The sequence below is a fragment of the Gymnoscopelus braueri genome (assembly GCF_963280865.1).
Source record: "Gymnoscopelus braueri genome assembly, chromosome: 22".
Classification (NCBI taxonomy): domain Eukaryota; kingdom Metazoa; phylum Chordata; class Actinopteri; order Myctophiformes; family Myctophidae; genus Gymnoscopelus; species Gymnoscopelus braueri.
In genome coordinates this window covers 1,424,523-1,452,331 of record NC_137624.1, presented here as the reverse complement: position 1 = coordinate 1,452,331, position 27,809 = coordinate 1,424,523, and the positions used below count along the sequence as shown (strand labels likewise).

Below are 27,809 nucleotides of genomic sequence, written 5' to 3'. Positions count from 1 at the left end.
TTTACTGTCTAGTTTTAGTCGACTAAATATCATAAGATTATAGTCGACTAAATCTACAGTTGATTTAGTCGACTAAAATGTATTTTGGCGGTGCCTTGATAGCGTCACAATGGCTGATTTTACACTTGGTTGCATGCTGAAAATTGCCGATCTACAAGCTGTAGATCTGCTATTTTCAGAGCGCAACACCTGAGCGCAACCAAGCATAAAATGACTTGTCTTTTAGTTCTACTGGATCTCTTCTCTTCTCCTAACATTTTAGTCTAGTTTTTATTTGTTTACGAAATATATGTCAATATATTTAGTCTTAGTTTTAGTCATCATAGCTTAGTTTTTATTTAGTTTTTATTTAGTTTTCGTCAGTGAAAAAAGGTAGCCGACGAACATTTTTCGTCATAGTTTTAGTCGACGAAATCAACACTGAAGTGTGGTCCAGGTACCCTCATGGTTCCTTGAGGGGGTTCCAAATGGTTCCTTGCAGGTGTGTAACTCTGAGAGTGTACAAATGGAACCAAATGGACCCTAAGGGTCCATTTGGTTCCATTTGTACACTCTCAGAGTTAATGGAGGTCAGCCTCGTTCGGGTCGCCTGGAGGAGGGTGTCTATTGCAAGACCGACGATGTGTCCAAGTTTGTGCAACAGTAGATGTTTTGTTAACGGGGTCTAATTTTGTTTAACCACTTTAACCCTGGTGACATGCCATTACATGTCATTAACTTGCAATGTGGATGGATGGATATTACCGTTTAAATAACGTATATACAGATTATTATTATTTAGCTTTAAACTTCCTTCTTAGTGTATATGTAGCTTTGATTGCGATGCATTTCAACTGCTAACTGATTAACTGAGCCTGTGAAATGCTTTCAAACAGTTTTGAAATGTATTTGAAGACTTGTTTATAATGTGACATTTATGTATGTGTCAGATGGTAGTGAACAGTTTGTCTTCTTGTCTCTTGCAGCACCAAAGAGCATCAGTTCAGTGTGTCCATCCAGGCTGCCGTAGGAGAGCTGTTAACACCTGTCACCATGACCGAACAAGACTTCTGCAAGGAGCGAGGTGATCATCCATTAAAGTTCTCAGTAGCCATGACTGATTTCAGTCATTGGTTCTCAACCTGTGTGTCAGGACCCCCAGGGGGGTTCCCACATGATTTTGGAGGGGTCCCCAGATGGCTCTACATTTTGAAAAAATGACATTTAATACCTATTAAGAAGAAAATAAGAAAGACCAGTACTGCATCAAAAGTAATCAACAAACTATACTATAAAAACTGGTCAAACATTGGCCAAATTGTCAAATATTTTAAGAAAGAGGCATTTTGTAAATAGCTGATCTACAAGCTCACAATGCCTCGCTGTGAGCTCTATTTTCTAAATATGCTATTTTCACAATATTTATCTGTGGAACAGAGTCAAACTAAATATAATATAATATATAAATATAAATATAATCCCCAGTCCAAATATGATTATTTTGTGGGGTCCCCAGTTCAAGTTCGCGGCCTGAAAAGGTTGAGAACCACTGCCATTGAAGTCAGCATGTCTTCTATGGAGGCATGTCACGCACCAAAAATCCTCTATCTCTAAGCTCACGTTGTAGATGGAGCCTATTTTTGGTTATTTGTTACTTTACGATTAAAGAGCATATGAAGTGGTCAAACTAGCAATAGAAGACATGGTTAACTCTTTCAGTGCCACAATACGTCAAATACGTCATGAGGCCTAACGCCCCGTGTGCCACACTACGTCAAATACGTCATGATTTTTAATTTATTTTTTTTGGAAAAACATGTTCAGAACCCAAGATATGATGATTTGAAGATTTGCTGCTCCATTCACTTCTTGTTTAACTTTTTACTTAAAAAGGCTGTATCTCGGCTCCTAAGCACTTTTTTTTTTACAATTAATTTTGGTTGTGGCACTCAGAACCAAAATTCCATAAATAAGCATGGCATTGAAAGAGTTAAAGGTGTAGTGAAATGAAAAATATGTTTTTCACACTTTTAAAGCATATCCGTGGTCATGGGCATACCTAACAATAGATGCCAAAATAATTAAAAAACACATTTTGTGTATTTTTATATCAAAAGTCCCTAAAAAGCCAATCTTAATTACTTCCTGTAAACGAAAACGTGCTGCGTGATGACATAATGCAGCTTTCATGAATATAAATGAATCTTGATTACATGCACCTTTTTGATTCACAAAACTGCACGTTCTTCAAACACAGCTGATTTTAATTACAGAGCTACTCCGTTTTGAATCTCATTCAAGATGACATCCAGACGGTGTATTACTCATTTTAAACTTAATCTGCACACTAAAATATGTATCTGAAAACATTATACTGTAGGTTAGAAATAAGCCACGTAGTAGCAAACATGCTTAACTGGTCGTCTCTCTCTCACTTGTAAACAAACACTAGCCCTGTTGCGCACGGCTGAAGTGATTGAAATTCCAACGTCCCATAGCCTGAAGGGATGGGATCTTCTGATTGATTGAGAGTCGGTTGAGACAACGTTGAGAGTCGGTTGAGACAACGTTTCAGACTGAATCTTCAAAATAGAATGACCGAAAACGTCACTGCACTGCATCTTTAATCTTCCAGAAAATCCTAATGATATCAGATATTTCATAAAAGCAAAGGTTAAAGGCTCAATCTGCAATTTTCTTCAACTGGTTGGCTGTATGGCTACCAAAACATGGTCATTCTACATATTGTTTATGTAACACAGTGCTAAGTGTGTGTGGGGGTGCCTTTCACACTGTTTCACAAATTACAGATAAGAACTTGGCATAACAAAAAAAATCTGTTGTGAGATTTTATGTTGCTTTAATCCATAGGTGAGGCTAACTAGTAAAAGTATTGGAAAATGGTATTACTCAGGTAAAGTACCAATGACTCAACATTGTACTTAACCCTCCAAGACCCGCAGTTGTAATATTACAACATTTGTATTTTATCAAAAACATGGTATAAATCATTTGTTTTCCTGTTATTCTTTCACCTAAACATCATCATTGGATCCTATTGTTTAGTCTTGCAATGTCATTGGCCGGGATATTTGCATATAAATACCCCCCACAGAGGCAGGAAAAGTCACAACTTGAAAATCCTTGAAGGAAGAACAATCTCTTTTTCACTGGACAGGATTTCTCACAAAAAAGTAAGTAAAATGTCTGCAATATTTTTTTTGGTGATCATTAGAATGTCTAGAACATGTACATATGATATTATTGGGAAAGATATCCCCCAAATGTAAATTAGAGCATGCTTTATACTTGTTGTTTTTTTACAACTCTGGGTCATAGTGGTAGCAAATAGCAATGCCACCTGTTCACCTGGCTAAGTGGAGTCTTTTATACAATTATGTGTATTTTCCCCACATTGCATTACTATATATATATACCACAAATAACCACAAACATTACCAAAATGTTTTGCTAAAACATTATAGGCAATGAAATGTTATAACTTATAAGCTAAAGCAGTATATTTGTCTTCGAGTACAATTGGTTAAAACATACAAATTGGTATGTGTGTGTGTGTGTGTGTGTGTGTGTGTGTGTGTGTGTGTGTGTGTGTGTGTGTGTGTGTGTGTGTGTGTGTGTGTGTATATATATATATATATATATATATATATATATATATATATATATATATATATATATATATATATATATATATATATATATATATACCAATTTGTATATTGTAACCAATTGTACTCGAATACAAATATACTGCATCATTAGCTTATAACATGTCATTGCCTATAATGTTTTAGCAAAACATTTTGGTAATGTTTGTGGTTAGCAATCAGTGTATGGTAATTGTTCATATGGGAGTCGCCCAGTTAAGAATCTCTCATCATTGTTCATGTGATGGGTGTTGGGATTGCCCACTTACAGTCATCCCCAATCCCTTTGTTAGGCTAAGCATCATCATTCATCACTGATAGTGCTAAGTACCATCATCACTGATGCCACTTGTGAGGATAAGCAAAGTACAATAGGTTGGCCAGACAGTATTGTGTGACTTGTGAAATATGTACCTGCAGTGAGATGTGCTAGTACTAATGTACTAATGGTATTTCTTTATTTTCATTTCAGAATGCCACAAGCAAGGAGAGAGCCTCGCTTCACTGCAAGGGATGTGTTGGATATTGTAATGCATGGAGAGAGTGATGTGGACATCGACTTTACTGAAACTGATGAAGAGTCGGATGAAGAGGCCTGTGGAGAGGAGTCCAAAGAAAACCATCCACCCAGTGAACCCAGTGAACCCACTGACCCACTGACCCACTGCCCCCCCCCCCAACCGGCCAAACACGCCAAACCCAGAATGCCACAAGCAAGGAGAGAGCCTCGCTTCACTGCAAGGGATGTGTCCAGACTGCAATCCATGCAAGGCACCATGTCAACATCGGCCATCAGATGTGCGCCAGGACCAAGTTGGACACCTCCCACGGAAGACAGAGAGGGGGCGCTGCAGGAATAGTGGCTGTTCAAGTTACACCAGCTTACTCTGCCACAAGTGTGGTGTTCGTCTGTGCATTTCAGGAGACAGAAACTGTTTCTGGGACTATCACTGCTAAAAAGCAAGTGATTGTAAATGGTGTTCAAATTGATGGATGAGAGGGGGTGCCCGTTTCATTTTGAGCAGGTGTGAATTGGTCTTCGGTGGAGGGCTGTTTGCATCACATTGTGACCAGTGTATATTGTAATTAGGTTTCTTTAGTACATTCATTGTACTGTTTTTCATTTTGTTCTTTTAATAAAATCAAAATTCTTAAAAATATGGCTTATTGATGTTATTATTCATAATGTACTGTTCTGAGGCCCAATATTATTCATAATGTATACTGTTCTGAGGCCAAATGATAAACCATAACCATATAAATGAACCCTTAAGTTGTTTTAGTGAAGTATATAGACATTTGCCATGCTATTCTGACAGTGAGTAAAAATGGCCTATAGGAAATTCTGCTACCCGTTAGACCCACTGTTGTAATATTACAACATTTCAATAAAACCTTACGAAAACTATTTTTTTTAAAAAACATTATATTTTCCTCTCCAAAGTACTCCTAAAACACCATCTGAAAGGTTGATTATTTTTTTTTGTAAGTAGAAATATATCCGGGTCTTGCAGGGTTAAAGTTGTACAGTGCAGGTTTAAAGAAAACGATTTTTAGCAGCCTCTGCTGGTCACTACCGTCACTGCAGGCCGTTCATTTATTCCTCTGTTACCCAGAATTCCATTCGTTTTCACCGGAAGACGGAAGCGTTTCAAAAAGCGTTCTTTTAATTGTTTTATACGATCTGTGGATCGTTTCTCTTAGCCAGTGGAGCTTTAGTTACCGTGAGCTGTGTTTTCTTTTTCTATTTTTTTTTCGATCTTCAAATCATACAATCTCTTAAAATCAGCGTGAGTTTCCTTTTTGTTATTAGCGCGGTAGTTCCTGGCCAAACAGGAAACCGGTGCAGTAGTTCCTGGCCAAACAGGAAACCGGTGCATTTCCGCTTCCGTTTTCCGGCTACATGACGTCATTTTCGCGGGAAAGACACCCCTATCACCGTTCAATAGAAAATATATGTATAAAAGGCTTTCGGGGGTGAAATTCATGGAGTGGGTGTTGTGAAACTTTTGCCACTCACAAAAGATATACAATTTAACTTTAGTTTTGTTGAAAAAGTTACCTAGTATTACTTTAAGTACAGTACTTAAGTACATGTACTTAGTTACTTTCCACCACTGATAATTTGTACCATTTGGTTATCATTTACACCCAGGTAAACTTTTGGGCATGAATGAGACCTCAGCAACGGTCACCATGGCGACAGAGATCAACGCCAACCAGCCAATGAGCACGCGTGTTACATCTGTGGCCAACGTGGGAGAGATACCTTCCAGTGAGGACCACACCCACAGGTGAGATCTCTTGAGTTAAATTGACGACGAACCCAATTAGGGTTTGTCGGGGTCCATGATTTAAAAGAATAAATACATCTCGGAACCAATCGGATCCCGGAACAACTATCTTGGGTCTATTAGGCAGTGATGGAAAAAGTACTCAAATTATTTACTTAAGTAAAAGTATCAATATTGCAACGTACCAAATGTACCAAAAGTAAAAGTACTAAAATGTTTGAAAAAAGAAGATCTACAAGCTCACGACGCGTTCTGAGCTTGTAGATCTGCTATTTTCAAATTGCTTAGGTATAAAATAGAGCTAAAGTGGTTAATGTATGATTCATAATATAATAATTTATATCTGCAAAGTAACTAGTAACTAGTTTTCAAATAATTGTAGTGGAGTAAAAGTACAATATTTGCCTCTGAGATGTAGTGGAGTAGAAGTAAAAGCACTGAAAATTGGAAATAATCCAGTAAAGTAAAAATTCCTGAAAAGTGTACTTAAGTACAGTACTTGAGCAGCACAGGTCTCCGCCAGGTCAGGTAGGCTATTGTGGGCCAGCAATGTTCAAAATTTGCCAATCAGGATGAAATGTAAAAAATCAGACATATCGCTCTTGATCACATGACTATAGAGATAATATGTACCGATTTGTGTGATGTTTGGACAATCTGTACGAGTAATATCAAACAATTAGTTTAGCAAAAACTGGCCTCCTGGTGGCGCTATATAACAGGACAATGTGAAAATGTCTTCCTCTGCCTAGTGGGAATGTGCATGTAAAGTTTCACAGCAATGATTTGAGGCATTTTGTTCAAAACGGGCCACTCCTCCAAACTTTAGATGCCAATCTTAGCAAATCAGGATGGAATATGAAAAATCCGTCTTAATCACGTGACTATAAAGATCATGTGTACCGATTTGCTCTATTTGGATACAATCTGAAGGAATAATATCAAACTATGTGTTTTACATTAATCGGCCTCCTGGTGGCGCTATAAAAGGCAGATGCAAAAAATGCAGGGCAAATGTTTTTCCTTCACCTCTAGGGAGTGCGCATACACATTTTTACGCAGATTGGTGCAGTTATAGGTAAAAACGCGAATTGGCCTGTTACAGTGCCACCATGAGGCTGATAATCTGAAATCTAAGTGCCATTTATTTCTCAGCCTAGTGGGATTGTGCGTGCAAAATTTCACATAAATTACACACTGTGTTCATGATTTGAGGCATTTTGTTCAAAACTGAGCACTCCTGCAAACTTTGGAAGCCAATTTTAGCCAATCAGGATGGAATATGAAAAATCAGACATATCGCTCTTGATCACATGACTATAGAGATAATATGTACCGATTTGTGTGATGTTTGGACAATCTGTACGAGTAATATCAAACAATTAGTTTAGCAAAAATTGGCCTCCTGGTGGCGCTATATAACAGGACAATGTGAAAATGTCTTCCTCTGCCTAGTGGGAATGTGCATGTAAAGTTTCACAGCAATGATTTGAGGCATTTTGTTCAAAACGGGCCACTCCTCCAAACTTTAGATGCCAATCTTAGCAAATCAGGATGGAATATGAAAAATCCGTCTTAATCACGTGACTATAAAGATCATGTGTACCGATTTGCTCTATTTGGATACAATCTGAAGGAATAATATCAAACTATGTGTTTTACATTAATCGGCCTCCTGGTGGCGCTATAAAAGGCAGATGCAAAAAATGCAGGGCAAATGTTTTTCCTTCACCTCTAGGGAGTGCGCATACACATTTTTACGCAGATTGGTGCAGTTATAGGTAAAAACGCGAATTGGCCTGTTACAGTGCCACCATGAGGCTGATAATCTGAAATCTAAGTGCCATTTATTTCTCAGCCTAGTGGGATTGTGCGTGCAAAATTTCACATAAATTACACACTGTGTTCATGATTTGAGGCATTTTGTTCAAAACTGAGCACTCCTGCAAACTTTGGAAGCCAATTTTAGCCAATCAGGATGGAATATGAAAAATGCAACAATCTGTAGGAGTAATATAAAACAATTTGCGTTACAACGAGGTATAACTTGTAAGGATTGTGCAATCGGGCACCATAGCTAAACGTGTGGGCAGCGCCCCCCCAAAAAATTGCCAGTCAAAGGTGTGTGACTGGCACCTGACCATAGGTCCTGCAACTTTGACATCTGTCTGTGGTACCGTTGTGCAAATTTTTGCCTGTTAATCTCTGGAAGAAAGCCTATGGTTCCTCAGTGAAGCAAGGGTGAGCCCCCTTCAGGATAAGGCCCGTGCAATAGGGCAAGTGGAAGCTGGTGTTATGCAAAGTGGCAGCATTATTTGTATTTGGTGTCAGCTGACCCTGGTACCATCTCCAAACTAAGAACCAAGTTCTTTGAGACTGGTGAAGTCAAAGGAAGACAACACCCCAAGAAGACCGGTTCCTCACCCTTGCTTTTCTGAGGAACCATAGGCTTTCTTCCAGAGATTTACAGGCAAGATTTGCACAACGGTACCACAGACAGATGTCAACGTTGCAGGACCCATGCTCAGGTGCCAGTCACACACTGGTGACTGGAACACACCAGCCAGCAAGCAGATGTGTGCTGGCAGGTCGGGTCGCTCAAAACAAGAGAAGTATATTGGGGGATTATGGCAAGTTTTTGGGGGGCGCTACCCACAAGCACGATTGCACGAAGTTATACCTCGTTGTTGACTAATCAACAATAAAAATTATATCAAATATAATACCAATTGGTATTATTAAAGGGGAGACATAATCGACCTAAGTTAAGTTTCCAAACTTTTTTTGAGTTTACAAGAAAGAGGAATTTGTTTTGAAAATAGCCGATCTACAAGCTGCGAGGCGTTGTGAGCTTGTAGATTGGATATTTTCACAGTATTTATCTGTGGAACCGAGTCAAACTAAGTTGTATGCCTCAACTGCTACATTCCAAGTGCTTATCAGGGTGGGGGCGGGGTCCTCAGTTCAAATATGATTATTTTGTGGGGTCACAGCCTGAAAAGGTTTAGAACCACTGATTTAGATCATTGTTCAAGGATCTAATAAAAAAGGTCTCTGTAGTGACTTGTGATGATGCAGGGTTTAGCTTGCAGTAGCTCTGGTCCAGAGAGAGCTAGCAAGTTCTCTCTAACGCTCTGCCAGGAGCAGTGTCATTCCCATTGTCCCTGCTTCATATCTCTCTCAGCTAAGGGGTCCTTGGCCAGAAAAAACCTTAGAACCACATCCAGACCCCACTTTGAGGACCCCTGCCTGGGGAAACGATAATAGGAATTCTTGTTTGGTACCTGCACCAAATGAGCACCTTTTGATTGCTGGTTGTGATCAATGACGAGACCCAGTTGGAGTTCTACGTTACAATATAGCTGTAGGTGTTTAAGCCAGGCATAATCGGTGGTGAGCAGGTCGTGATTGAGAAATAAACCCTGACAGGGTGATTTGCGTCGAGGTCTAAATCACCCTGTCGTGGTTTATTTTTCAATAATGACCGGCTCCCCATTGATTATCCCACTTATACACGGCTACTTAATAAAGAAATTAATACATTTACCCAAAAGCAACAACAAAATGATTTGATTGATTTTAAAAAGATTTAATTGCGCCTTACGGTAATGAAAGTAGTCCGTTAATTTATGCCAGGTGCGTCCAGTGCAACACGGTCGGCTTGGAAAACACCGGTAGGAAGTGTTGATCAAATATGAATCAATATTATTTTATTGTCTATTTCTCGCCTCAAATATATAGAAACAATGTACACTCTCGGAGTCTTTTTTTTAATGATGATGATCCACAGCAGCAGTCCACCAAACGGACACCTTTCGGCAGGCCTTCGTCTGTGTTACACATGAAGGCCTGCGGACCGAACAAATGTCTATATAACCCATTAAGACCTGAGGAGGCTGATTCTATAAATGCCCTCTAAATCAGTAGTTCTCACACTTTAAAGATTTTTCAAAAATGATCAAAAATAGCAGATGTACAAGCTCGCAGATATGCTATTTTTTTATATACGCAAAACTCTAAAAAGAAACGGGTGCTTTCCCGGTTTTATTGGGTTAAAATCTGTGCAAATGGTTTCGATACCCCTTAGGTTTCGATACAGAGTAAGTATTCATTTAGATGCCAAGAAAAGTATCCAAATTCGATATCAAGCCCTACATATTACTTATTTTCCCCACTTTCCCAGGCCATCGTTTGGACAACAGTGCGACCGTGTGCATTACTGAGACGTGTGTTTTGAAGTCGCTGTGTTTTGGTGTACCAAATTGTACACACAGGGAGTCTCACTCTCACTCACACACACACACACACACACACACACACACACACACACACACACACACACACACACACACACACACACACACACACACACACACACACACACACACACACACACACACACACACACACACACACACACACACACACACACACACACACACACACACACACACACAGCAGCGATCGATGGATCAATCGATGTGATCGGATGCACACACTGAGAGTTTGTAGAGGAGGTCAGAGCAGTGAGGTCACCTCTGTCTCCCCAGAGGGAAGTGGTGGACAAAGTATATATACTCAAGTAAATACTCAAGTATTAAAAAAATACAATGTTTACATCAGATGCAGGTAAAAAAATTTTTGAAATGGAAATTTGAAAGCATGTTATTTAGCCCATTCAATCCGGGAAAGCACCTGTCATTTTAGATTTCTTTGGCTATTCAAAAATAGCAGATCTACAAGCTCATATCGCGCCACCGATTGCCGCGCTATGACCTTGTAGATCTGCAATTTTTTTTTTATCGTGAAATGTTTTGAATATATATTTTTTAAAGCGAACATTTGTAATATATTGGTTGTTCTAGGGACCTCCAGACGCAAAGATTTGAGTTACAAATGTTCGCTAAAAAATATATTTATTCAAAGATTTGCACATACATTTTCCTGTTTAATGTCAATGCATTGCTGTATTGAAATTCAGAACATTTCCACCAAAGTGTCAAATCAATATATGGTGTTGCACTGCGACGCGTTGTGAGCTTGTAGATCTGCTATTTGCACTAGATTTGAAATAGGGCTGAAGTGGTTGATTCATAATATATTCTGTTGTAAAGTTTGAGACAAAAACCTCTTATATCCATATTCTAACTTTGTGTTTTTTCATAAATTAATGCCCTACTTGATGATCATACTACAGGGTCACACAAAAGCATAAAAAATAGCAGATCCTCAAGCTCGAAACGTGGCGTGAAGCAACGTGCTTTGAGCTTGTAGATCTGCTACTTTTGCTGTTTTTGAATTTGAATCCTGAAAAGTACGTTTTTGACATGTGAGGTTTCCACCCGACAGAGACGATATCGTAGCTGTCCGCAAGAAACCTTGTATCTCCAATTGTCCATATTTCACGTTTTTTTTTTGTATTTTTTCCTCCGTAAAAATGTATTCCCTAATTTGTCGCACAAGAGTTGTGCAAAAACAGACGCCCTGCAAGCTAACAAATGAGCTATTTTTGCAAATTATTTTCATTTTGTATTTTTTTTCTATTTCCTGAAAAGTAACAGTTTTGGACATATGAGGTTTCCACAACGACAGTGACCGTATGATTAACATCACTGGAGCTCTTTGTAAACACTTCATCTCCTGTGCAGCAGTACCTTTGTCCACCAGCAGGGTGCAGCACTGCTTTTCCCCAGCCGGCAGCCGGTGTGTTTAGGGGAGGGGGGAGGGGAGCAAACGAAAGGGGATTTCAGTGAAAACACTGAAATTGAATTGATTGCTGGAAAGCAGGATGGCAATAAATCAAGCAGGAAAGCAAACGTACAAAACGCTGTTCTCTTGTTTATGTCTAAACAGGCGGAATGGAATAAATCTAGCCCTATTTTTCAGTCGGTTTGAAAGCAAATTTGATGGAATTTTGCATGCATTGCCAATCCCTCTGGTTAGAGCCTATTTTTCACAAAGTGAGCCCCCTTGATTTATAAGCTGTGCTTTTTTTCCCTCTTTGCTTTACTCTTTTTATATAATTTCATTATTGCCCTTTTTCCTCTAAATGCTGAATTGTTCCCCTGCACGTACCCAGTTCCTACTTAGCACTGATTTGACCAGCCTTTCTAAACTCTCGACCTGCAGTAGCTTTATAAGAATGTGACAGCTCTATCGTAGTGTGTTTGTGTTCCATTAGTTGAGGAACATCATAAAACCTTTTTTCCTCAGCACCAGATAATCATGAAAATGGAGTTTATTAACCCATTAAGACCGGGAACGCATCTATGTCATTTTAAGATTTATTTTTTGGCTATTCAAAAAAAGCAGATATACGATAGTATATGAGTTTATATAAGTATGAGCTTGTAGATCTGCTATTTTTGAAAAACCGTGAAAATTTGCGCAAGTCTTTGAATATATATATATATATATATTTAAAGCAAACATTTTTTACTCCAATCTTTGCTTCATGGGGGGGTCCCTGGAACAAAATATTTTGAGATGGGGGTTCCGTGGCCAAATGCATATTATTGTGGGGGTCCTTCACATGAAAAAGAAACATATTGTTTTTCAAAAAACTGTAAGATTTAGAAGACATTTGTAGCATCCCCCAGAAACAAAGATTTGAGAGTTGCACACATTTTCACTTTTTATTTTTTTCAAAAATAGCAGATCAACAAGCTCGTAGCGCGGCACTCGGTACCACGCTATGAGCTTGTAGATCTGCTATTTTTTTAAGAAAAATCGTGAAAATGACACAGATTCTCTCCCGATCTTAATGGGTTAACGAAAACACTAAAGATGGCCCACAGTAAAATCCTTAGTGTTCATTTATCGAGAGTGTACAAATGCAACCAAATGAGATCAGATAAGACCTTCGTTGATCCAGCGAGGGGAATTCAGCATTTAACACATTGGGTGCCAGAGGTTTATTAAAATATTATACGTTGAGTGCCAGCATTTCTTCCATCCACTTGCGTTATACATTTCGTGCTGTGAGAAGCCCCGACGCGGAAATGCATGTAAACAAAGCGTGCGTGCGAGACGGCGGAGGGTCCCGACTAACGCCTGGAACAATAATATTTCCAACGCGACCCTCCATTGCAGCGTGATCGCCGATCGAAAACGGCTCGTTTCCACCACATTAAAAAGAAATGGAGATATTAAGCTTTTAATCAAGGAGATAACATTGAAAACGCCGACCGGAAGGATTTTTGACATGGAGCCACATCCAGCCTCTTCTTCTCAGAAACTGCTTGGGTGATGTCAAAGTTTCGTTTTAGCGCCCCACGTGGCCCACATGTATAAAAATAGAATTGGGTCAAAAACGGTCCGGACCGTTTTCGGCACTTCTCGTTTGGACCCTCAAAAACGGTCCGGACCGTTTTTGGCATTCAATGTGTTAAGACACAGCTTACAGGGCAAGAAAAACATACTGTAGATGCATGATAGAAAGACATCACATTCAATAAAGTGTTAATTTTGTCGACTAAAACTATTGTGAAAAATGTTCGTCGACTGCCTTTTTTCACGTCCCCAAAAAATACTAAAAACTAAGCTATATTTTGACAATATCTTCAACAAATAAAAACTAAACTAAAATGTTAGGGAGGGGCTAGTGGAGAAGAGATCCAGTAGATCTAAGAAACGTTATTTTATGTTTGGTGTGGGTGTCGCACTCCAAAAATAGCCGATCTACAAGCTCACAACTCGTCGCAGACACGTTGTGAGCTTGTAGATGCCCTCAGCCCTCCACTTCCGGTGGTGCGCCTATGTTTTCATTCCGACTAGATAACATTTCTTCCACCACGGACCACTATGGGCCGCGCAGTGGCAACCAAAAAATATGACTCTTTTATGCTGAGGCTGAGGCACACAAACTGATTTAGCTCTGTTCAAATTAAACAATTTACTTAGGAATTATGTTCAATATGAGCGGGTGGCTTAAAAGAGCCATTTTGGCTGTTTTTGTTAGTCCGAGAGAGAGAGGGTCCACGGATCCATTTGGTTCCATCTGTACCCTCGCGGAGTTAAATTTAGATCGCGATGTAACGTTACCGTGCGGAGACAGACGCCGGGGATGCCGCGATGGAGAAAAACGGCACCGTCTGTCACTTGCGTTTCAAATCGTATTCTTTGATCGGCTGGTGATATAATTTAACTGACACGGTATTTATAAACATACTTGTGTGGATTACGGAGACATTTTAATGAAATCTTGACGTGCGCTGTGCACTATTTGTGTCAGTCCGGGCCGCGGACCATATGTTTTGCCTCGCAGACCTAGAAAGTCCGTGGAGACTGGAGCGGCTTTGATTGGTTAAAGCGCAGCTTGCTTCCGGATCTAAGGCCTGTCCACTTGTAGGCCAATGTGCACACGTTCTGAACGACCGTCCCGACAGATTCAGATTGCGAAGCTCTCAGTCTGTTCTTGAGAGATTACTTTCTCTTTAAAAACATTTCTGAAATAGCGAAAATAGCTGATGAGCTTGTAGATCGGCTATTTTCGCTTATCCCTGGTGAAAGCCAAAGGCTAAAGATGACTGAAGAAAAAAAAAATTCTTGCACGCTGACCAAAACATTGCTTCCCCATTTAAATTATTTCAGCATTTGAAGACTTGCATTTGACTTGTTTTATTCAGATAGCTGTAAAATATGGCTTAAGTGTTTAAAATCACAGTGACACATACAGTACACATTCCTGTGGTCAAATGTTTGCTTTAGATGCAGGTAAAGGGGATATAGATGAATGACTAACCTCTTCAGACTCCACCTGAGCCCGTAGCACTTGACCCAGCCCATGCAGTCTTATGCAAAGGTTAAAATGGACATTTGAAAGCATGTTATTTAGCCCATTCAATCCAGGATCTCTGTCATTTTAGATTTCTTTGGCTATTCAAAAATAGCAGATATACAAGCTCATAGCGCAAAGATTTGAGTTACAAATGTTTGCTTGAAAAAATATATATTCAAAGATTTGCACAAATGTTCAAGATTTTTCTAAAATAGCAGATCTACAACCTCATAGTGCGGCACTCGTGCCACGCTACGAGCTTGTACATCTGCTATTTATGAATAGCCCAAATTATAAAATAATGGTTGTAGCTAAAATCTAAAATGACACAGATGCGTGGTTCATGTGTTTACCTGGCAGCCTGTAGTTTCTATAGCTTCAATGTACAGATTATATATTTTTTAATATCATATTGGGATCGAACTGGGAACCTTCCGGTTGAGCTGTAGCCTCTTTCGCCTGTTGTCTTGTGTCTGTTTAAGGGTTTCATGTACTGTAGAGATAAAACCCCACTTTGTGGTGGCATGGTGGAGGGGAGACAGATGGCACACACACACACGTTTGTACTACTATACTTGTGAGGACATCAACATATTGGGACAGCATTGAAAATAGACGAAAATAGCCCCCAATTTTTTTGGGGGGGGTATAAGTCAGGCATGATTCCAATCCTAACCCCTAAACCTAACCTCTGAATGACTAATCCTAATCCTAACCTGAATCTGTTCCTAATTGTAAACCAAAATCTTTTTTAACCATAAAACAATTTCTCGTGTGAGGACCAGGAAAAAGGCTATTTCTCAAATTGGATATTTGGCCCTCACAAGTCTCTCTCTCTCTCTCTCTCTCTCACACACACACACACACACACACACACACACACACACACACACACACACACACACACACAGTGTGTGTGCAGTGATGAGAATCATAGATAATTGGTGGTGGATGCGTGGCTGCAACCTGCAGATCAATGCAACTCAGAGTCCAGAGCTCCAAACAGTGCAATTAATGCAACCAATACACTACACTACCACGTGTGTGTGTGTGTGTGTGTGTGTGTGTGTGTGTGTAAACATTTTAGTATTAGAGATACGTTTGTTTACAATTAGAAAAAGATTCAGGTTGAGATTAGGATTATATTTAGAAGGGTTTAGAGATTTAGACTAGAGAGTTATGCCTGATTCATAATTAATTTAATTGTGCGCTGGTGTTGTGCACCAAAAAGTTGCCGATCTACAAGCTCGCATTTAGGCTTACTGTTAAAAATGGCAAAAAAACTAAATGACATTCATTAAATTGGCGTCCTACAATGTTTATGTCCTCTCAAGTATAGTGATACAAACCTGTGTGTGCGTTTTATAAATTGGTTCTCTTTGTGGTTCCTCTATTCACGTTATTAATGTTTAATTCCAGCCTGTAATCATTAAGAATGCATGTTTGTATATTAGACTATAGTCTAATAAAAAAAAACATGCATTTTTAATGATATAGACGTTAGCCCATTTAGACCGGGAAAGTATCTGTGCCATTTTCGGCTATTTATAACATTTGTAAAATATGTTGTTCCAGGGACCTCCAGAAGCAAAGATTTGAGTTACAAATGTTCACTTTAAAAATATATATTTTCAAAGATTTGCACAATTATTTTTTCAAAAATAGCAGATCTACAAGCTCATAGCGCTACGAGCTTGTATATCTGCTTATTTTTGAATGGCCAAAGTTTATAAGATAATGGTTATAGCCAAAATCTTAAATGACACAGATGCGTTCCCGGATTTATTTCCAGCCTGTAATCATTAAGAATGCATGTTTGTTTTAGACTATAGTCTAATAAAGAAACATGCCTTTTTAATGATGGAGACGTTAATATGGACATATACAGTCCATACTTACCCATAAACCATGTGGATCTCACATCATGTCACCATTCTGTGACAGGATGGGTGTGTGTGCGTGCGTGCGTGTGTGTGTGTGTGTGTGTGTGTGTGTGTGGACACAGTGAAAAAAGCCTCAGGCTGCTGTTAACCGACTGCTGGACAAAATGATTTACATTTATATCCTAAATCCATTAGCCAAACACCAGGGAATATATGTGTGCACACACCTCACTACTGAGACACAGAGAGAGAGCTTACACTGCTGAGAGAGAGGGCCCTAGGGGTTGGTTAGGTCATTGGTTTTCATGTCAAGGACCCCCGAATTAACAAGTATTTGGCCACGGACCCCCATCTGAAAATATGCTGTGCCAGGGTCCCCCATACAAGATCTGTGGTGTTAAAATGTTTCACAATTATTAAACCTTTTTTCAAGATAATTATTTTGAAAATAGCAGACCTATAAGCTCTCAACACGTGAGCGTATAATTTATAAAAAATGAATGAATGAATACCAAATAACAGATTTGTCTTTTTGAAAAGATTTTACATTAAACTGGACTGTTAGAATGTGATTATTAGCCTACAACCCAGGAGTGAGAGGGAAAACAAGTAGAAGAATTGTACAGTATATCCTCAAAACATGCCAGGCATGTTGTTGTATTATTTATTTTACTGTATAACAACAGCTATACAGTTATATATCGTCTCTGTCGGGTGGAAACCTCATATCTCCATAACTGTTACTTTTCAGGATTCAAATTCAAAAGTAGCAGATCTACAAGCTCGAATTGTAGATCTGCTACTTTTGATGCTTTTGTGTGATGCTTTAGTATGATAGCCTGGGATCCAGACTGCTCCGATACGTTCGGCGGATTTCTTTTTCTCACTCGCTATAAGTCTGGAAAGCCTCCTATCTCCGTGCACAGCACGAGTGAAAACGACTCGCGGCTTCTGATTGGTCTTTAGGGGGGGGGGGGGGGCGGCGAGACCAGTGTTATCCAATGTAAAACTCGAGTCACTTCCTACGTAATTGAAATACGAGTCAAATAGGAGGCTGGCCAGACTGATAAGTGAAGTGAGAAAACAAAATCAGCCGAACGTGGTGAATCAGACTGGATCCCAGGCTAGTAGTATGATCAACTAGGGCGTTCATTTATGAAAAAACACAAAAAGTTAGAACATGGAGATAAGAGGTTTTTGCCCAACAGCAGATATTGTATCGTACATTCGGAGAAAAAGAATTGTTTAGCCGCGATGGTCCATTTCATAGATATGGGCTGTTGAATGAGGAGGGGTGGTTTTCCCCCACAACAACTGAAAGCACAGAAAAAGGCGTTTGCTTTTCTTTTTTTCATGGAAGTGTATGTGCTTTTTTTTTGTGATCACATGGTTTTGCTGCTTCTGTGCCTCTAAAGGACTCAGATGGTGATCGCGGGTTTGCGAACAGCGCCAGCTGGTGGAAAAATACTGAAAACACGTGTTTGGCACTCTGGGCCTTTGGGAAAAAACACATCAATGGCACTGAATGAGTTAAAGCGGGCGACCCTTTCCACCATAGCTCCATTAATGAACAGGGGGAGGGAGGGGGCATGGTCTCCTTCTAAAATCCACTATCAGCTCCTTCGTTTCCCCCACGTTAGTACAGAGACTAGTCTCTGCACACCAGTCCACTACATCTGTCACCTCCTGCTGGTACGACAACTCCTCGTTGTGGGATATCTGTACCACTGCTACTGTGCCGTCTGCGAAATTTCACGATATGACTGCCTGGAAGTTAAGCTGAGCAGTCATGTGTGAACAGCGTGTACAGCAGGGGGCTCAGGCACACCCTTGGGGGGAACCGGTGTTGAGGATGATGGAAGAGGACGAAGTGCCGTGGATTCTGCACAGGTTTGGTGTTAATTCGAGCAGCAGCAGCTTACTGGCAAGAGTCTGCGGGTTGGATCGTGTTAAAGGTTCTATGACATTCATTTTCCCTTTTTTATTTCTTTATGTTTTTTGGGGGGGTTTATGACCTGAATTAGACCCCAAAAAACGTTGAATCCCGCCCCCTCCCCTCCCCTCCCCTATCGATTCCTTTGGGGGTGGCGGAGCAGAGGCGATGATTGACAGTCAAAATCCCTCAACAGCGACACCCGCAGGCAAAGATTTATTTTTTCATTGCAGTTGAAAAGGATTTAGAAATCAGAGAGAAAATATCCTGCCATGGCTCACTGGAGTGGATTTTTCAGTTACAACTTTTAATACACGTTTGAAGAATCATGCTAAATAACTGAATGTCATGAAACCTTTAAACGCAGAACTGAAGTCTAGAAACAACAGCCTGACATGTGAGTCCCCCCTCCTCCAGATGGATGAGAGCAGTGTGTATGACAGACGACACTCTTCCTGTAGGCATACTGATGTGGGTCCACATTACTGTTGATGTTATTCCTTATGTGGACCATGACTAGTTGCTCTCAAAACATTTCATAACTATCCGGTTGAGAGCCACTGGACAAAAGTCATTTGTGCTCTTTACTGCTGCACTGTTGGGCACCGTGATGATGCTAGAAGTCTTAAGACACACCAGCACCACAGCCTGGGAGAGTGAGATATACAAAATATCTGTCCAATCCTCTGTGAGTTCATGAGCACAGTACCTCAACATCCTTCCCGGGATATTATCTGGGCCCGTTGCTTTCCGGGGATTGATGCGCTGCAGAGTCTTCCTCAGGTCCTCAGCAGACACGCTGAGAGGCAGCTGACCCGGTGGAACAGTGAGCCTGGAACTTGGCGAGGTGTAGGAAGCTTCAAAACGGCCAAAGAACATATTGAGGGCATCTGGGAGACATGGGTCCAAGGGGCATTCAACATCGCTCTTGCCGTAGTCTGTGTTAGTTTTTATGACCCTCCACATGTCCCGGGAGTTATTTGTGGAGAAGTGACCTTGAATTGTCTGAGCATACTCCACTTTTGCTCTTTTAATTCCGGCCTCCAGATTCCTCCTTGCTGCCCTCAGGGCTGATGTATCTCCACCTTCAAAAGACACCTCACCTCTCCATTCAACCAGGGTTTCTGATTGGGGCGGTGGGTGATCCTCCTGGTGACTGTCATCAATGCATGTACTCTACTGACTGTACTGTTGTCCAAAAAAAAATCCCTCATAATGTGGTGTTGTGGTTTAAAAAAGTTTGAGAAACCCTGTACTAGGCCACACAGCGATGTCCATTTGTGTGGGCTTATTGTGTCACAGGGCGATGAGCAGGAATCGGCTAAATGGAAACGTTCATAAAACGTACTTCCAGTCTCCCCCCCCCCCCCCCCTGGTTGTACCGTCCCCATAGACAAACGTTTGTTTAGATGGACTATTTACATGAAACCAAAATGAAAAAACATTGTTTTCCCAAATAAAATAAGGAATAAAAAAATGTATTAATAATTTGTATTAATGTACAAGTGGTGAATTATTAACTGAAGTGTGTGTGTGTGTAGGGGGGTTCTTGTGTTCCTGCTGAGGCTGATATTTTAATTAAGTGTGAGGAGACTGTCTGCTCTCCTGTTGATGCTAATTTACCCTCCCTAGAGAGAGAGACCCCCACCCCACACACTTAGTGTCCCTTTATCTGTCCCGTGTGTGTGTGTGTGTGTGTCCACAAGTATAGTAGAATTAGAGAAATAGACATTGTGAGGCCCATTTTCCTGATTAGAGTTAGGAACAGACTCAAGTCTGTGTTAGGATTAGACATTTAGAGGTTATGATTAGGCGTTAGGATTATACTAAATTTCATACTGAAAATAGTAGATCTACAAGACCAACAACGCACCAAGCTGCAGCACTTTTTGAGCTTGTAGATTGGCTATTTTTGGTGCGCAACACCAGCGTGCAATCAAGTATAACTGGCTTTAGGGTTAAAGGTAGGATAAGTGATATCTGTTGTGTTTGTTTGTTCAGTAACATGAGTCTCCCTGTCTCTCCAGCTCTTTAACACATTCCCTGCCATTGACCTAGATCTACGTCAATTAAAAAAAATATATATGTATTTTTTTTATTAAGCTGGTCGACCAAACCAGCTAACTCCGCCCCCTCTCCCCTGCGTGGCACACGGAGCTGCAGACTGAGAGCGGAAGAAAACAAACTCACATTCGCGTGCAGCATGCGTCCACCTTATACACACCCATTCATTTCAGTGTCATGAAGCATCAGGGCATTCATTCACGCATTGTGATGCATTGTGAGCTTGGAGATCCATTGTCAGCTGTTCTTATCAATGATGGACAAAAACTCCTAACTCCACTTGAGTTGGATTGGGGTAAAGTGGTGATAATATAATGACACATGATGACACAAGTATCTGACAATATATAAAGTCTCAAAACCAACTTTGATGAGGCAGTATTGCCTTATTTTTTAAATATGTTTTCCTCATTTCCTGAAAAAAAAATATTTAGTTTTTTAATTTCCTGTAAAATTAACATTTTGGAGTTAGCGCCAAAGTGGGCACCTCTATGTAAAATTTACAATTTGGTCCAAAATGTAAAAAAAAATGTCTTAAGTAATGTAAAGTATCCCATGATTGAACATTTGACAATTAAGGTCCAAGTTGAAGGGTAAATATAGGTCTGATAATGATGTACCATGCATGATCAAATCATGGATACTTTACATGACTTATATACCCTTTTAAATAAATACAATTTTTCTAATATAAAGTGTTTTAACATTTTGGACAAAATAGCCAATTTTACATCGAGGTGCCCACTCTTCCTTAGTGCCCACTCTTCTTGTATCCGCGGCAGAAGGTGGCAGGAAGGGGTACAGGGAGAGTGAAGTGCTAAAGTTTGCATGTCGTGTGTGTGTGTGTGTGTGTGTGTGTGCGTGTGTGCGCTACGACACGAGCATGCTAATTGGTGAACGTGCTCGCGGCGGCGGTGGTTAAGCGTAGCGAGGCTCTTCATGAGGTTTTAACTCGGGGGGATAAGTGCTCTCCTCTGTGAGCCTGTTTGTCAGGCCTGAGCAGGGTGGGAGGCAACGTAACCGGGGGTCTTTTGTTAAAGGACTCCATGCTAAATGGAGGCAGATGGCCAAACGTCATGCAGGGGACAGGGGGGGGGACCGCAGTGTCACTGTCCGGTGGAAACCTTGTATGTCCAGAACTGTGTACTTTTTCAGGAAATGGGGAAAAGACGAACCTGTGTTCCAATGGATCCAGTGTAGTTACTATTTAGTCACAAGCTCTTGTTAACCCATTAAGACCTGGAACGCATCTGTGTAATTTATTTTTTGAGCTAAAAAGCATTATTTTACACTTTATATGTTTTTAAAGCATAAACATTTTTAACTCCAATCTGAACACTGAACTTTCACTTTCAAAATGTTTCATATAGCGAAAATATCCGATTAAGAAGTAGTTTCAATGTGGAGATACTAGGTTTCTGGCCACGAGAAGAGGGACGGGGGGGGGGTCTAGAAGAGGGTCACCCCGGGTCACAGCCTCTGCCTGCATCTTGTTAGAGCTCTCTCAATGGGACCATGTGCACCCAAATGTGTGTGCCCGTCCCCCTCCACCCCACCCGGCATGGACGGTGTCATTGTGGGATTCCCCTAGAGGGAGCGTGTGGGAGGTGGGGGGGTCCCTGGTGGGACGGGGGGATCCCCCTGTTGTGTCTGTGTGTGTGTGTGTGTGGTAGGGGGGATCATTCACAGGCACACACTCCATGAAAGGAGGATAACTGCTGTTTGATTGACATTGAGGGGCGTGTCTCCCCCCTAATAGCTTTTTAGTAATGTGGGATAATAAACTGTGTGTGTGTGTGGCAGCAGCGTCATTCTGTTTGTGTCTCTCCCACACTCTATAATACGAGCTAATCAGGTAATTACACAGCCTTTGCGTCGTTGGAGCTTTTACATGTAAATATACTTTATATAATGGGCTAAGGGGCTCCTTCTGATGCTTTGAGTGTATATTGTTGAAGCATTTTGACGTTGGCACTAGAGGGTAGCACGGGTCCGCCCCGAACCGGGTTGGGGCCAAAATATTGACTTGTCCCTCGGGCACGGGTCGGATCAGTTCCAATTGCCAAGGGTCTCGGTCAGATCCATTTGAAATGGATGGACCCGTATGGACCCGACCACCAGTGTTCTATTATTATTATTATTATTATTATAATCTCTTAAACCTTCGGTTTTCGAGGGCCGTGTCATCTCCTCCGCGTCATCAGTGCCCATACTCTAGGTGGGGTTTGCGAAAGGGCCTTTCTGTGTGGAGTTTGCATGTTCTCCTTGTGTCCCCTAGGGTAGGTACCCTCACAGTAATCCTGGTCTCTATACTGCCTCCCCTTGGTCAGCCGGGGCACCTGATGGAGGGGAAAGGAAATGGTTGGAATAGCGTGTTCCTTCCACGCGCTACGTCCTACCGGGGAAACTCCCCCCTGTCAGGTGATAAGAAGCGGCTTGCTAGCTCCTCATGTACTGAAGGAAGCATGAGAGCTTCCAAAAGTCTGGCTTCCCCTAAAGGAGGGCCAAACAGTTAGCAAGGTTGTTTCCTATATCCATGATTGATGTCTGCTGTGTGTGACAAGTATGTCAACTATATTGTATGTAACAATGTTCTGCCGTCTATGCTCTTTGTAACTGGCTGTTTTCCTGTTGTCTGACTGCACTGGCAGTGTTTATGTCCTTTGTTCAATGCATTCTTGCACTTCTGTTATAAATACATATTGTGTGTGTGTGCGTGTGTGTGTGTGCAGGTTTGCGGGCCGGACAGTGAGCAGTGGAGCGGTGGTTCTGGTCTCCATGGAGATTCAGGAAGCCTCCGGCGTGCTGCTCACCATCAACACAGAGAAGAGTGTCATGGCCTCCATGCTGCTGCGGGACTTCAAACAGGCCTTAGAGAAGCTGTAGAGACCCCCCTGCTATAGGACCCCCACACTGCCTGCTAGCCATATTGGGGGGGGGGGGGTCACAGGAATAGGAACATTCTTATACCAGTGGTTCTCAAACATTTTCATGTCAAGGAACCCCATCTGAAAATATGCTGTGCCAGGAACCCCCCAAACCCACAAGATTTGTGTTGTTAAAATGTTTCAAAAATATTAAAAGAAATTCACATTCTATCAAGATGTTTTGAAAAAAGCAGATCTATAAGTTCACAACTCGTAGCATCGCAATGTGCTGAGAGCTTGTAGATCGGCTCAAATAGCCGATGTATTAAAGTGGTTAAACTGATGTTGATGCTATATTAACTAATTTTGCTGGGGATCCCCTGGAACCCCCCCCCCCCCCACTTAAGGACGCCTGGGGGTCCCTGGTCCCCACTTTGAGAACCACTGCTCTAAAAGGGACCCCCAATTTGAGACCAATGTTTTAATATCTGGGACCTCCAATATACAATAAAATCCTCAATGTCAAATTAACTCTGAGTGTACAAATGGAACCAAATGGATCTGTAAGGGTCCATTTGGTTCCATTTGTACACTCTCAGAGTTACAGATCTGGCCCTACATTGAGTAACAGTGTTACAGCACTAGATCACAAGAGATAATTTACAAATTCTGGTATTTTTACTTTTGAGGTTCAGGAAAGTCCAACCTTATAGTCAATCAGCGATCAATAGTTACACTAGTGATCATGAACAGTTCTAGGAGTATTTCAACACCCCAAAATAACTTGTTTTCTTTCAGTTACCCTATTGAAGCCTCGGAATCATGGAGATTTTGTTTGTTTTTGTCGCATTCCTGAACTAACGTTCAAAGATTGAATCAATTGAAGTAAATGGGAGGCAAAGCTTAACAAGAGCAAAACTATACATATCATTTTTGCCGTCCTTGACATGAAAAAGTTTGAGAACCACTGATTATAGCAACATACGTTTTTTTTAAAAAACTGTTTTGTTTTTTTTTAGAAGACATTTGTAGAATCCCCAGAAGCAAAGGTTTGAGTTACAAATGTTTGCTTTAAAAATATCTACAGTATATTCAAAGACTTCAATTCAATCACGATTTTAAAGAAAAATTGCAGATCTACAAGCTAATGGCGCGGCACTCTGTGCCACGCTATGAGCTTGTAGATCTGCAATTTTTTAATAGCCCAAAGAAATCTTAAAATGACACTGATGCATTTCCGGTCTTAAAGGATTAAAGTGGAGCAGTTCCATAGAGAATGAATCAGGGAAAAACTACAAACATTAAAGCCTACTGTATAGTGTTTTCTCAGAATGGAAATATTACCAGGACTGACACATTATCTATGGCAAGGGTTCCCACACTTTTCCTGGCAGAGCTCCCCCAGTTTTGGAAACCACGTTCTCCAATGTCTTCTAAAGTTGAACTCATAGGACGTTCCTATTCCTGTGACAACATTGTCTCCCTGAATCCTTACACTGAGGTGGTGTTTAGCTTTAAAACCAAACACACACGTTTGAAGGTCTATTTAAAAACAGGAAAGTGCCCTCAATGTATGTTACTGTTATATTCCGATGATCCAAAGGCCATTGCTATACTTTAGCGTCCACAGTTCCACCTTATTCCATCAATAAGGACAAGTTCGACCAGTGAAGAGTTTCCTGAATATTGTTTGAATTATTATTTTTGAGAAGATTGCAGCCGTGGATGAAGTTTTATGTTGAAATAAACAGCAGAAACCAGATGAAGTTTTGGCCACAGGGCTAAAATGTTTAAATTCTGCTTTGACCAATCTGAGTGTCACTTCAGACGTTGTTTATGTCACTGTCGGGCAGAAACCTCATCTCCATATTTTAACTTTGTGTGTTTCCGTAAGTTAACGCCCTACTTGATCATACTACAGCGTCACACAAAAGTATCAAAAACAAGCTTGTTTGAGCTTGTCGATCTGCTATTTTTCATGTTTTTGAATCCTGAAAAGTGAAAGTTTTGGACTTATGAGGTTTCCACCTGACCGAGACGTTGCACTCGTTATATGTAGTTTGGCTGATTTTAAAGGAATAGTATTTTTTGGCGTGAACTATTTCTTTAAAATGTAATTTCATCACTGACATTCTGCCAAGCAGTTCTCATGTAATAAAAAGAAGAGAACTATAAGCATTGATGTTGCATTTAATTGGAAATTATCCTCCAACCAACCAGCTCTTCATTAATTAATTAAAGCATTAAGACCTACCTATCTACTTATTGTCAACAGGAGAGGACATTTAGAGACAATGAACCAACACCAAACACAATGATTCTTTTAATGATGTAGTTTCGTACCAGACTTGATTTTCTGTTCTCTTGCCTCTTTTCCATTCCATGCCTTATCGTGTCAAAGTGACATCATGTGAAGTGCCTTTCTATACGTGAATAAACATGTTTTTAGACTCTGATAATAATTATGATAATAATAATAGAGTTCAATCAGCAAGATATTTATCTGTATCGCGTTTGATGAAAGATTAAAGTTGAAATGTATTGTAACAAAGAACACTTGTCCTATTGGATTTTCTTGGGTTTTCCATTATTGTCCTGTTATACATCTTTGAACTTAGAGGTGTGTGTGTGTGTGTGTGTGTGTGTGTGTGTGTGTGTGTGAGAGAGTGAGAGTGAGAGACATTAAAAAGTCACAGAACCCCTTCACTGTAGGGGTCAAACATTCATTCAGTCCTGTTCTCTTCTTGTACACCACACACGATATGGGTGGGGTACACATAACGTCACTGTTGGACGGAAACCTTGTATGTCCAAAACTGTTACTTTTCAGGAAATCATTGCTGTCGGGCAGAAACCTCCAATCTCCATATTCTAACTTGTTGTGTTGGTTCATAAATGAACGCCCTACTTCATCATACTACAGCGTCACACAAAAGCATAAAAAACAGCAGATCTACAAGCTCGAAATGTGTCGGGAAGCGACGCGTTTTGAGCTTGTAGATTTGCTACTTAAGCTATTTTTGAATTTGAATCCTGAAAAGTTACAGTTTTGGACATGAGGTTTCCAGCCGACAGAGATATGTAAAAAAATAAAAAAAAATAAACCTGTGTTCCAATGGATCCAATATCATTATTATTTAGTCACAAGCCTCTGAATACTTTTCATTGGTTCAATATTGACACACACAATCACTTTCAAAGCTTTTTTCCGATGTAGCAAAAATAGCAGATGCAACGCGTTGAGCTTGTAGATCGTCAATTATTTTTGCTACTTTGGTGTGACACTGCAGTATGACGAAGTAGGACATTCATTTCAAAAAGCAGAAATATGGAGATACAAGGTTTCTGCTTGACAGCAACAATAAGTTACGATGTGAACCCAACGGCAACACAATACATTTGGTACAGTATATTGTCTCTGTCGGGTGGTTTTCAGGATTCAAAAGTAGCAGATCTACAAGCTCGTAACGCGTCGAGCTTGTAGATCTGCTACTTTTGAAGCTTTTGTGTGACGCTGTAGTAGGGAGGTAATTTACGAAAAAACACAACTTATGGAGATAAGAGGTTTCTGCCCGACAGTGACGATGTGTTACACAGTACATACTGTAAGTAAGCTCTCATTTCTGTAGGTAGTGCATTTATTGTTGAGCAAAGCAATGCAGATATAAGGTATGTTGTGGGTGTTCTGTTGCTGTGTGTGTGTGTGTGTGTGTGTGTGTGTGTGTGTCTGGAGGGGGGGGGGGTAGCACCTGTTAGCTCATCTGTCACCGTGGCAACCCTCACATCCATCACACCACATCAACATTCCACTCATTCCACCACCAGCTGTTACCATCACACGCACACGCACGCACGCACGCGCACACACACACACACACACACACACACACGTACATGCACACACACACACACACACACACACACACACACACACACACACACACACACACAGTGTACACACAGTGTACACACACACACACTTTATGACTGTTATTATGACAGTGGGTGTTAAAGGAGTAGTTCACCCCAAAAATTACTTATTTTCTATCATTATTACTCACCCCATGAAGCCTTGAATTCCGCATTCCTGAGCCAATAATCCAATATTTGACTAATCGAAGTTAATAGGAGACCAATCTTAACAAGAGCAAATATTTAAAACATTCTCTTTGAACCTGAATCATCAGTCGGCTCATCAGTGATTACACTGTGAGAGTTGTTTTGGAGTTTACATTATTATTTTATATACAGTAATTTAATGTTGGTCTCCTACCATAGAGGAGTCCTCAATTACTGAATGACCGGATGGCTGGTCCGTAGGAGACGCCACTGGTCATCAAAT

At 40.6% G+C, this 27,809-nt stretch overlaps 1 protein-coding gene across 2 annotated transcripts in view; it reads left to right on the top strand.

Moving 5' to 3' along the window:
- The window catches only part of ap3b1a (adaptor related protein complex 3 subunit beta 1a), a 141,895-nt gene extending 117,902 nt beyond the window's left edge, over positions 1-23,993 (top strand). For both annotated transcript variants that reach the window (XM_080420082.1, XM_080420083.1), the window contains exons 25-27: positions 966-1,063; positions 5,803-5,941; positions 23,333-23,993. In XM_080420082.1, coding sequence (XP_080276208.1) covers positions 966-1,063; positions 5,803-5,941; positions 23,333-23,486 — 391 coding nt within the window. In that variant the 3' untranslated portion in view covers positions 23,487-23,993. The remainder of the gene's footprint in view (positions 1-965; positions 1,064-5,802; positions 5,942-23,332) is intronic.
- Positions 23,994-27,809: the final 3,816 nt, after the last annotated feature.